This window comes from Danio aesculapii, chromosome 10 (genome assembly GCF_903798145.1).
Source record: "Danio aesculapii chromosome 10, fDanAes4.1, whole genome shotgun sequence".
In the NCBI taxonomy this organism is placed as follows: domain Eukaryota; kingdom Metazoa; phylum Chordata; class Actinopteri; order Cypriniformes; family Danionidae; genus Danio; species Danio aesculapii.
In genome coordinates, this window is record NC_079444.1 from 44936277 (window position 1) to 44948776 (window position 12500).

Here is a 12500-nt window from a genome sequence, read left to right on the forward strand (position 1 = left end):
GATGGAGACACTGTGCTCATAAAGGGATGGACATGGTCAGCAACAATACTCAGGTAGGCTGTGGCGTTGACACCATGCTCAATTGGTACTAATGGACCCAAAGTGTGCCAAGAAAATCTCCCCCACACCATTACACCACCACCACCAGCCTGAACCGCTGATACAAGGCAGGATGGATCCATGCTTTTCCCTTTTCTTCCCCATTCTGATGCTCAGTTTGAGCTGCAGCAGATCGTCTTGACCATGTCTACACACCTAAATGCATTGAGCTGCTGCCATGTGATTGGCTGATTATAAATTTACGTTAATGCGCAGCTGGACAGGTGTACCTAATAAAGTGGCCGGTGAATGTATATATAGCACATTATATACTTTTTAGTCCTTAATGCATACGTAATATGTGTTCATTAAGTAGTCAATGGCAGGTTTTGAATGTATGCAAATATAAATGAGATTTGAGAGCTGAACTACTGTGTTAAATCCAAAAACACTGTAGTTATATATATATAGTGCTGGTAAATGTAATCTTGCTGGACGTCTTAAATGTTTGACGAGCTGCTCTTCTTCTGTTTTCATTCATTCACTCATTCTGTCCATCACAGAAGATAATAAACTCTAAAAACCCCATCAATGATGCATGAAACATTATAATCATCCATCAAACTGAACATTCCTGCATTTATTAATATCCTGAAGCCTGTGTGCTGATCTCGCCTCCGCCAGCAGAGGGCGCCAGCGGACTGACTTCACTCTCAGCACTTTACAGTTAATAGTTAAACAGAATACACTGCATTAATTTCACAAAAAATACAGTAAATACCGAAAAAATATTGCGCTTTCAGATATCTAGACTCGGTGTGGATCTATAATACGTTGTAATTTATTTAAATAATTTAAAGCTGAATTTTCTGCAGTCTTCACTGTTCATGATCCTTCAGGGATCAGTGGAATATGTGGATTGAAGTATGAATGATGATCGTTTTATTTGATATGATTAAATGTTAATATTAAATGTAATGCTTTTAATTTAACGCTATAATATTAATAAATAGATGCATTAGTATATTGATCACGCGTCACGATAAGGGTTCATTAGTTAATGTATGTGTTAACAGTAATTAATAATGATCAATATGTATTATTGCTTTATTAATATCCAGTTTAACATGAGTTAATGCACTTTTAACATGAGCTGACACTGATTGACTTGATCTATAGTAAATAACAGTAATAAATATGAATAAACACTAGTAAATGTACAGTAAACACAGTAACTCTGATTATTGTTGAGGGTTCAGGAGATTAATACTGATCTAGAGCTGTTGTTGATCTGTAATATGAAGGAATCAGATGTTCTCCAGATCCTCTGCTGTTAATGTTCACACTCATCTCATCTGTGTGTGTGTGTGTGTGTGTGTGTGTGTGTGTAAGCAGGTGTGTGTGTTTTGTGTTTTTTCTCATCGGCAGTGTCGTCACTCGTGTGTGTGTGTGTGTGTGTGTGTGTGTGTGTGTGAGAGAGAGAGAGAGAGAGACAGAGAGTGAGGGTGTGTGTGAGAGTGAGGGTGTGTTTGAGTAAGCAAGTGTGTGAGAGAGAGAGAGAGAGAGAGAGAGAGAGAGAGAGAGAGTGAGGGTGTGTGTGAGAGTGAGGGTGTGTTTGAGTAAGCAAGTGTGTGTGTGAGAGAGAGAGAGAGAGAGAGTGAGGGTGTGTGTGAGAGTGAGGGTGTGTTTGAGTAAGCAAGTGTGTGAGAGAGAGAGAGAGAGAGAGAGAGAGAGAGAGTGAGGGTGTGTGTGAGAGTGAGGGTGTGTTTGAGTAAGCAAGTGTGTGAGAGAGAGAGAGAGAGAGAGAGAGAGAGAGAGAGAGAGTGAGGGGTGTGTGTGAGAGTGAGGGTGTGTTTGAGTAAGCAAGTGTGTGTGTGAGAGAGAGAGAGAGAGAGAGTGAGGGTGTGTGTGAGAGTGAGGGTGTGTTTGAGTAAGCAAGTGTGTGAGAGAGAGAGAGAGAGAGAGAGAGAGAGAGTGAGGGTGTTGTTGAGAGTGAGGGTGTGTTTGAGTAAGCAAGTGTGTGAGAGAGAGAGAGAGAGAGAGAGAGAGAGAGAGAGAGAGAGAGAGAGAGAGAGAGAGAGAGAGAGAGAGAGAGTGAGGGTGAGGGTGTGTGTGAGAGTGAGGGTGTGTTTGAGTAAGCAAGTGTGTGAGAGAGAGAGAGAGAGAGAGAGAGAGAGAGAGAGAGAGAGAGAGAGAGAGAGAGAGAGTGAGGGTGTGTGTGAGTAAGCAAGTGTGTGAGAGAGAGAGAGAGAGAGAGAGAGAGAGTCGGGCGTGTGTGTGTGTGTGTCGTCATCATCATCATCCTCATCATCATCAGTGTCATCACTCATTGCTTGTGTGTGTGTGTGTGTTGTGTTGTGTTTTCTATCATCTTCATCAGTGTCATCACTAATTGTGTGTGTGTGCACGTGTATGCTTGTGTGCGTGTAGGCGTGTGTTTGTGTGTTTGAGAGTGTAACTGTGAGTGCATTAGGGTAGGTGTGTGTGTGCGTGTGTGCGTGTGTGTGTGTGTGTGTGTGCATGTACACTTGTGGGTGTGTGTGTGTGTGCATGTACACGTGTGTGTGTGTGTGCGCGTGCGTGCGTGTGTGTGTACATGTACACTTGTGCATGCGTGCGTGCGTGTGTGTGTGTGTGTGCGCATGTACACGTATGTGCATATACACGTGTGTGTGTGTGTGTGTGTGTGTGTGTGTGTGCGCGTGCGTGCGTGCATGTGTGTGTACACTTGTGCGTGTGTGTGTGTGTGCATGTACACGTATGTGCATGTACACGTGTCTGTGTGTGTGCGTGCGTGCGTGCGTGCGTGCATGCGTGCGTGTGTGTGTGTGTGTGTGTGCATGTACACGTATGTGCATGTACACGTGTGTGTGTGTGTGTGTGTGTGTGTGTGTGTGTGTGTGTGTGTGCGCGTGTGCGCGTGCGTGTGTGTGTGTCCATGTACACGTGTGCGCGTGTGTGTGCGCGCGCACGTACACTTTTGTGTGTGTGTGTATGTGTGCGTGCCTGTGTGCGTGCGTGTACACTTGTGTGTGTGTGTGTGTGTGTGTGTGTGTGTGTGTGTGCACGTGTATGCGTGTGCGTGTGTGTGTGTGTGTGTGGGTGTGCGTTCAATTGTGATTGCATTCGTGTGTGTGTGTGTGTTGTGTTGTGTTTTCTCATCATCAGTGTCATCAATCATTGTGTGTGTGTGTGTGTGTGTGTGTGTGTGTGTGTGTGTGTTGTGTTTTCTCATCATCAGTGTCGTCAATCATTTTGTGTGTGTGTGTGTGTGTGTGTGTGTGTGTGTGTATCCCTCACTAACACAGCTGTGGTGTGTGTGTGTGCACAGAGTTGCGCTCCCCGTCTCACCTGAGTGTGTTGAACCGTTCTGCGTCTCTGAGCTGTACAGAGCGAGTGGACTCCAGTGTCTCCATCAGCGGCAGCAGCTCACAGATCTACAGCTCCGCCCCCGCGCCGCAGTACACACCTGACTTCAACGTGCGCGCGCTCACTGACCTGCAGTACGCCAAGGTAACACACACACACACACACAGACATCACATCAGGACACAACAGGAGGAGGAGGAGGTGTGCGTGTTAGGGGCCGATCACACCCAACACACTCCTCTGTTCTGAGAACATGAGACACACTGCACTGTGATTTGTTGACAAGAAGCCAATCACTGCCCTGCTTTATGTCGCTAGGAGCCCCCATAACCAGCAGCTACAGCAGGTCATCAGGATGTGTTTGTTGTTTGCTTGCAGATCACTCGCTCTCAGTACCAGAACGGCCTGTTGGCTTCGAGGCTGGACAGCACACCTCAGTCTCCGGAGAGCAGCCACACCCACCTAGACCATGCCCCTGACTCCGCCCACCCACCACCTCTGACTCCGCCCACCAGCACCAATCACAGCACAGCGACGCCCAGAGAGAGCCGGCTGGATGAGAACACCTCACTGCTGAACGACAGGAACAGCCTGACCAAACGCCGCTCTAGCCACGCCCACCCGCACCTTAACACCAATCACAACTGCAGCTCTAGCCCTGGCCCCCGTCCCCACAGCAACAGCAGCTCTAGCTCCGCCCCCCGTCCCCACAGCAACAGCAGCCCCACGCCCCACCCACATGCTCACACGTTTACACACGCACACACTGAGAGCACCATCTGACAACACTGACCTGGGGCCCGGGGCCTCACAGGCGCATATGGGTACAACACTGACTTGGGGCCCGGGGCCTCACAGGCGCATATGGGTACAACACTGACTTGGGGCCCGGGGCCTCACAGGCGCATATGGGCACAACATTGACCAGGGGCCCGGGGCCTCACAGGCGCACATGGGTACAACACTGACCAGGGGCCCGGGGCCTCACAGGCGCACATGGGTACAACACTGACCAGGGGCCCCGGGCCTCACAGGCGCATATGGGTACAACACTGACCAGGGGCCCGGGGCCTCACAGGCGCACATGGGTACAACACTGACCAGGGGCCCGGGGCCTCACAGGCGCACATGGGTACAACACTGACCTGGGGCCCGGGGCCTCACAGGCGCACATGGGTACAACACTGACCTGGGGCCCGGGGCTTCACAGGCGCATATGGGCAGAACTTTGACCAGGGGCCCGGGGCCTCACAGGCGCATATCGGTGCAACACTAACCTGGGGCCCAGGGGCTCACAGGCGCATATGGGCACAACACTGACCCGGGGCCCGGGGCCTCACAGGCGCATATGGGCACAACACTGACCCCGGGGCCCGGGGCCTCACAGGCGCATATGGGTACAACACTGACCAGGGGCCTCACAGGCGCATATGGGCACAACACTGACCAGGGGCCTCACAGGCGCACATGGGTACAACACTGACCTGGGGCCCAGGGCCTTACAGGCGCATATGGGCACAGCACTGACCTGGGGCCCGGGGCCTCACAGGCGCATATGGGCACAACACTGACCAGGGCCCGGGGCCTCACAGGCGCATATGGGCACAACACTGACCAGGGCCCGGGGCCTCACAGGCGCATATGGGCACAACACTGACCTGGGGCCCGGGGCCTCACAGGCGCATATGGGCACAACACTGTCCCGGGGCCTTACAGGCGCATATGGGCACAACACTGTCCCGGGGCCTCACAGGCATATATGGGTACAACACTGACCTGGGGTCCGGGGCCTCACAGGCGCATATGGGCACAACACTGTCCCGGGGCCCGGGGCCTCACAGGCGCATATGGGCACAACACTGTCCCGGGGCCCGGGGCCTCACAGGCGCATATGGGCACAACACTGACCTGGGGCCCGGGGCCTCACAGGCGCATATGGGCACAACACTGACCTGGGGCCCGGGGCCTCACAGGCGCATATGGGCACAACACTGACCTGGGGCCCGGGGCCTCACAGGCGCATATGGGTACAACACTGTCCCGGGGCCCGGGGCCTCACAGGCGCACATGGGCACAACACTGACCTGAGGCCCGGGGCCTCACAGTCGCATATGGGTACATCACTGGTCAAGGGCCCGGGGCCTTACAAGCACATACCAGGAATACTGTCTAATGATCTGGGGCCCGGGCCCTTATTAGTGCGTACCGAGAGTACTGTCTGATGATCTGGGGCTCGGGGCCTCACTAGCACATACCAAGAGTACAATCAGATGATGCTGATCTGGGGCCCGGGGCCTCCCAATGCACAACAACAGTACCATCTGATGACACTGACCTAGGGCCCGGGGTCTCACTAGTGCACATTGAGAGCACAATCTGACTACCCCGGTGCCCCTCCAGCACACACACTCTTCCTCAGTCTCAGCTGAACTCCACACGTGTGTGTGTGTGTGTGTGTGTTCACTGTGAGTCCAGGGGCCGCAGGTTCGGCCGGAGCGGATCAGACTGTTCTGTTGATGATGTTCAGTGTTTAAACACAGGCATTACTCTGTACTGTACGCACCTTTACAGCGCCCGCTGTCCTCTGAGCACTTTGAGTCTCATAAGCTATTTCTGCTGGGGTTTTCCTGTGGTGTCGTTCTGCAGGATTCCAAAGAGCTGTTAGTCAAGCGTGACGTCGCTGCGTGTGATGAAACCGAAGCTCTGCACGAAGGGAAACTTTGTAACTATAATGTGGAGACACGGAATCTGCTGACGCAAACATGCTGTGGTCAACATCGACTCACAGATGTGGAGCAAAACCCAGAGCTGTGATGTGTATATATTAATGAGATTATTTATTTGAAGATTCATATATTTATTTTCTCTCTAATTTAATGTGTATTTTTAATCAATAATCTTGTTTTTGTTGACAAAGCTGCAGTTTATTTCACCAAAACAAACGAAGCGTTATTTATTAGTCAGAAATGAGCCTGATGTAGCGTTCAGTTTTTAGCTTGGCATTGTTTTCTCATGTCTCTCTAATTCTCATTCATCATCAGCAGCACTATTAGACATCACAGTACCAACATGCATAAATAATTTACTATTAAATTACTTCTTCACTTCTCATTAATGAAAATAGTTAATAACATTACAAAGATAATAACTGAATTAATAATCATATTAAAAGAGTAACAGTCTTCCTCCATATTGATTTATTTTTAAAGTAACCTCTTTATTTGCATTAAGCCGGTTTTTCTTACATATATACAGTTTCAGTTTTAGTTTATTGATCTGCAGTTTGTCCCCCTGATGAAGAAACATTTAATTAAACATAATGAGGAATATTTAACACCGTAAGCATGATGGTTTGCATTATTATTATGACTATGAGCTCATAACGTTTCTTTTTGATTATGTGAAACTAAGATTTTCATGTAAAAGAAAAATATATTATATGTAAAGCAAAAACCCAGCAAAACCAAATCTAAGATGTGTTAAATATAGAACAGCAGATGATTATTTATTTGAAGAGTTCTAGCTTTATTTTTTGTCTACATTGTGTTGGATATTTGATCATCTGTAAATTGTCCCCCACAAATGAGTTATATTTCACAACAAAATTATTATTATTATTATTATAAATAATAAAGTATTTAGTAATAAGTAATACAGTAGCTGTATTAGGGGTTTTTGCATGACATTATTCATTACTTTAATGGTCATTAAGCAGATTGTCCATACTAAGATGTTCACTTTACATTGAACATTGATATTATACGCATAAATCTAATTAATCTCAGTGACTGTCATTACTTTACTACAATTCTTCATAAGTCTGAACAACAAATACCCCCATTATTAAAATCATATTATAAAACTGGTGGAAAAAGATGCATAATGGCCTTGAAAATATAAAATAAATACAGATATAGATATAGATATACATACAGATATAGATAGATAGCTATAGATATTTATAGACACACATATGCGAGTGTGTAATGCTATTTAAATAATTAATCGTGATTAATTGCAGGCATACATAAAAAGTTGTTTATATAATCATTTTGAACTGTATATATTTATTATGTGTATATAAAATATCTTTATAATTGTATATTAAATATTTATAACATATAATATATATATTTTATAATATATATAAAAACCTTTTAAATATATATATATATATATATATATATATATATATATATATATATATATATATATATATATATATGTATATGTGTATATATATATATATGTGTATATATGTGTATATATATGTATATATATGTATATATATTTATTTATGCATAATAAATATACACAGTACACACACACACACATATAAATACACACTTTTGTTTTCTACATTAGTCACGATTAATCAAATTTTACATAGAAAACCCAGCAATTTTTTTTTACATTAAATAAAAATATTAAATAACATTGAAGTGCAAAACATTTACACAGTCCAATCTGCACATTTAATTTCTTTGGAGGCTTAAACTGTCCATCAAAACTTATTTAAATGCGCTTTATTTATACTGTATTCACACACAGATTCAGTGTTAAATATACAAAAACACCACGAGTATAATCCTGAATTATTCACAAAGATATTATTAATATTATTATTATTATTATTATTATTATTATTATTAACAAGTGCTGGGCAGAGATTAATCGCAATTATTTGCATCCAAAATAAAAGTTTTTGTTTTGACATTTTGTTTTATTATATATATATATATATATATATATATATATATATATATATATATATATATATATATATATATATATATATATATATATATATATATATATATATATACATACATAGTTGAAGTCAGAATTATTAGCGCCCTTTGAGTTTTTTTCTCTCTCTGATAATATTTTTTCTTCTGGAGAAAGTCTTATTTGTTTTATTTCAGCTAGAATAAAAGCAGTTTAAAAGTTTGTTTGAACCATTTTAAGGTCAATATTATTAGCCCCTTTAAGCTATATTTATTTCAATAGTCTACAGATCAAACCATCATTATACAATAACTTGCCTAATTACCCTAACCTGCCTAGTTAACCTAATTACCCTAGTTAAGCCTTTAAATGTCACTTTAAGCTGAATACTAGTGTCTTGAAGAATATCTAGTCTAATATTATTTACTGTCATCATGACAAAGAGAAAATAAATCAGTTATTAGAGATGAGTTATTAACACTATTATGATTAGAAACGTGTTGGAGAAATCTGCTCTCCGTTAAACAGAAATTGGGGAAAAAATAAACCGGGGGGCTAATAATTCTGACTTCAACGGTGTATATATATATATATATATATAAATATCTATGTGACAAACTGTTTTGTTTCTATGCATGTGTGTTTGTATCATGTATAGATAATAAATATATATAAATACACACATATATTATGTCAAAACAAACTGTTTTATTTTGAATGCAATTAATCGCCATTAATCTCTGCTGTTTATGTTGGATCTGACTGATTTCTGAAGTATTATTTACTCTTCTGTTGCCTTTACCGGAGATTGAAACTAAAGCAATAACTAGTTGTGTTTCTTTAAGGTGTTTAATGAACAGATGCATTCAATCTGAGCATCGTTTTACCTCATACTGACGTGTAATTTGACATTTTTTACTTTACTGATGACCAAAGCAGAACGCAGCAGGTTCGAGGCCAAAGCCAATGCACTTTTATTCTTGTTCAACACTAATGAAATTCCTCACTAATCTGCTTTTAATGCCGGCGGAGGAGTGAGTGTGTTTTCAGGGTCTTGTTTTGCAAATAACACACATTTAGAGTTCACACACACACACACTCAAGTCTTCCATTGAAAGGGACGGTACACCCAAAAGAAATCATCATTTGCACACTGTTTGAGTTTCTGTTGAACACAGAGTTATACTGGACATTATTATTAGTATTAGATTATATTCTTTTGTGTTCAGCAGAAGAAAGAAACTTATAATAGTATATATCCTTTTTTGGGGGTGTACTGTCACTTTAAGAAGCCATCTGATATTATTAAAGATGTGTTTTGTGAATGATATGTATGTTGGATATGTGTTTTTCTGTGCTCTTCTTTAAAGGGAAATGCAAACACACATGTACTGTAATCTCCTACTCTATTTGAAGCAATGTGTAATATAGTATTTTGTATTTCTGTTGAGTTCTGATGATGATTATAGAGATGTTTCTCTATTAAAACTTCTCTTTTGCTCAGCCTGTTGGGTTTCATTACTGTGGAAAGTTGTTGGTAAAGGTTTTGCCGTGTTTTAACTCATATATGCTTCAGTATTTTTCTAGTCAGTCTTAAATTTGGGAAGGTTTAACCCATTCAATGCACAAAAAGGGGCATAAATTAAATTTATATATAATAATAGATAGTTTTATCATTTAATTTAACTTTTAAAATGATTAAAGTCTCAAAATACACCATGTATATATAGTTTGTCAAATTGTGTGGCTTTTCTTTAAAGACTAACGGTTTAGCATAGTTTAACCTTGGTATCTGTAGTAAAAGTGTGGTTAAATATTGTTACTATACTGATTGTTCTCTGAAATAGTCATATTTCACGCTTTATGGGTGTTAAATGTGCTGTTTTGAAACGCACAACAACATAAACACACGTTCATTTCTAGAAGATCACCATCTCACACGGTGCGTGAGTGGGTGTGGTTTACAAAGAACCTCCGTTTTCCTATTGGTCAAGCGAGAGCTCGCTGCTCCGTCATTGGTCCGTAGCCGTTGCTGGAAAAAAAGAAACTGCGTTCATTGTGGCTCCAGTGTTCTGAGGCTAGTCCGCGCAACATCTTAAGAATCCCTGAGCCAACATGGCCGCTGGACATATCCAGTTTCCCTCAACGTTTTCCACGAAAACAACTTAAAAAAGTAGGAGTGTGGCGTCACATGACCGCTGAAGGCAGTTCCAATATGGTGGCCAGCCTGGCGGAGCTGCGTCTCCCGGTGATCGTTTCGTTGCTGTGCGGCTTCGGAGCCTGCAGTGTCCGTGAAGCGCGGGTGTTCGGGCTGCGGCTGGAGGACGGCGGCCAGCAAGTGTTCATGAACCAGAGGATCATCGTGGCTCCGCGAAACACTGTTTTCAGGATCAGATTGTTCGGATCATACCTGTCCAACGACAGCTGGCCGTGGGTCGCATTCGCCGCGGCAGAAGCAGGTTCGATTGACCCGTGCGGGCTGGAGGAGAACCGCAAAAACACAGCGTTTCAGGTAAACGGAGGATTCGTATCCGACGAGGAGAACAGCGGGTTCCTGGAGGTCCAGACCGAAGCTGAGAAGAAAGATGCAGTTTTCCATCATCTGTGCGTCTTAAAGGGACAGTCCTGGGAGTCTGTGGGCTCGGATCGGCTGCTCGTGAAGGACCCGGATGTAGCGTCGGATTACATACCGCGGTGGGGTTTGGTACTAGTGGTCGCGCTTTTAGTGCTAATCTGCGCTGTGGTCAGGTGTTTAAATCTCAGTCTACTATGGCTGGACCCGCTGGAGCTTTACGTTCTTCACAGCTGCGGTTCTGAGGATGAAAAGCACTCAGCTAAGCGACTCAAGCCCATTCGCAGACGAGGAAACGTTTTGGTTTGTTCGCTGTTGTTCCTTTGCGCGCTAGGTCAGTCAGTGCTCGGTGTGTTTCTGTACCGTCTGTATGAGTCCGTCCTTCCTGCGGTGTTCACCAGCGCGTTCCTTCTATTCCTGCTAGCTGAGCTTCTCCCGTATGTTATATGTTCGGGTTATGGGTTCGAGATGGCGCCGGGTTTAATATGGCTGGCTCAGATATGCCTGATCATAACGTGTCCACTGTCCTGTCCTCTCGGCATCCTGCTGGATCTTATCCTCCGACGGGACGTCAGCACTTGTGGCATTCGCGAAAAAACAATGGAGATGATTCGAACTAGCGTAAACGACCCGTATAATGAGTTCGTGAAGGTGGAGTTCAGTAAAGGCGCTCTCAGGACTAAAACGGTGGAGGATATCCTGACGCCGCTGAAGGACTGCTTCATGCTGCCGTCCACCGCCGTTCTGGATTTTAGCACCATGTCGGAGATCATGCAGAGCGGATACACGCGCGTACCCGTCTACGAGGAGGAGAAATCCAACATCGTGGAGATCCTGTATGTGAAGGACCTGGCGCTGGTGGACCCAGAGGACCGCACGCCCATGACCACCATCACCAAGTTCTACAATCACCCGCTGCACTTCGTCTTTAACGACACTAAACTGGATGCCATGCTGGAGGAGTTCAAGAAAGGCACGTGCATTTGTGAAACACATTCAAAACAGGGCTGCACGGTATACCGATAAATTATCGTTATCGCATTAACAGTATGTACAGTAAACATTACGTACATTTGTCTTATGCTTGTTTATTTATCTAAATTTGACCAATCAGACAGGGTCTTAAGGCTGGTTTATACTTCTGTGTCGAGTAATCGGCGTGACCCACGGCGCCTGCGTAGTTGTGCATTTATACTTCTGCGCGCTGTTTGTGTTGCTCTGCAATAACACTTCCGAAACACTAGCTGGCAGTAGGCTTTTATGTTTCCTCTGTGTCGAGTTTATTCGCTGGTGTTTTGTTTTTAATGTACAAGTAGCTAAAACTCGCTCATTTAGAGGCGGGAACCTTCGGACGTGCAACAACATAAGGTAAACAAAACATCTGCAGTTCCTTCACTTGTAAACACTCGCTCCATCGGGCTCGCGGCTCTGAGCACCGCCCACACTTGTCACCGCTACCAAGCCGACCAATCACAGAGCTTATACTATGCATTATTGCGAAGTGTAGTTAAATTTTTCAGAGAGGTGCACGTCAGTGTCAGCCGTAGCGAGGAGGGCTATGCGTGTGCGCTTGTATAAAACGGTAAAGCCTAAATCGGATACGCAGCCAGCCGGAAGTGCGATATGCACATCAATTTAGCAGTATTTTTTTTTATGACGCTGTATAATAATAATTCATATTTTTACATTACTGGGTTTAGGGTTGGGTTGGGGTTGACGTTAATAAATACAATTTATTGGGTAGTTTAATAGATAACATAAATAATACTCGGTACAACTACTGTTTTTGCGT

General features: G+C 43.9%; 2 protein-coding genes across 3 annotated transcripts in view; both read left to right on the top strand.

Annotated features, from left to right (window-relative positions):
- LOC130235883 (metal transporter CNNM4) overlaps positions 1-4316 on the top strand; it is a 38405-nt gene extending 34089 nt beyond the window's left edge. For both annotated transcript variants that reach the window (XM_056466404.1, XM_056466405.1), the window contains 2 exons: positions 3371-3552; positions 3787-4316. In XM_056466404.1, coding sequence (XP_056322379.1) covers positions 3371-3552; positions 3787-4191 — 587 coding nt within the window. In that variant the 3' untranslated portion in view covers positions 4192-4316. The remainder of the gene's footprint in view (positions 1-3370; positions 3553-3786) is intronic.
- Positions 4317-10173: 5857 nt separating this feature from the next.
- LOC130236201 (metal transporter CNNM3) overlaps positions 10174-12500 on the top strand; it is a 13740-nt gene continuing 11413 nt past the window's right edge. The window contains exon 1 of the mRNA XM_056466849.1: positions 10174-11681. Within this exon, the coding sequence (XP_056322824.1) occupies positions 10328-11681 (1354 nt within the window). The 5' untranslated portion in view covers positions 10174-10327. The remainder of the gene's footprint in view (positions 11682-12500) is intronic.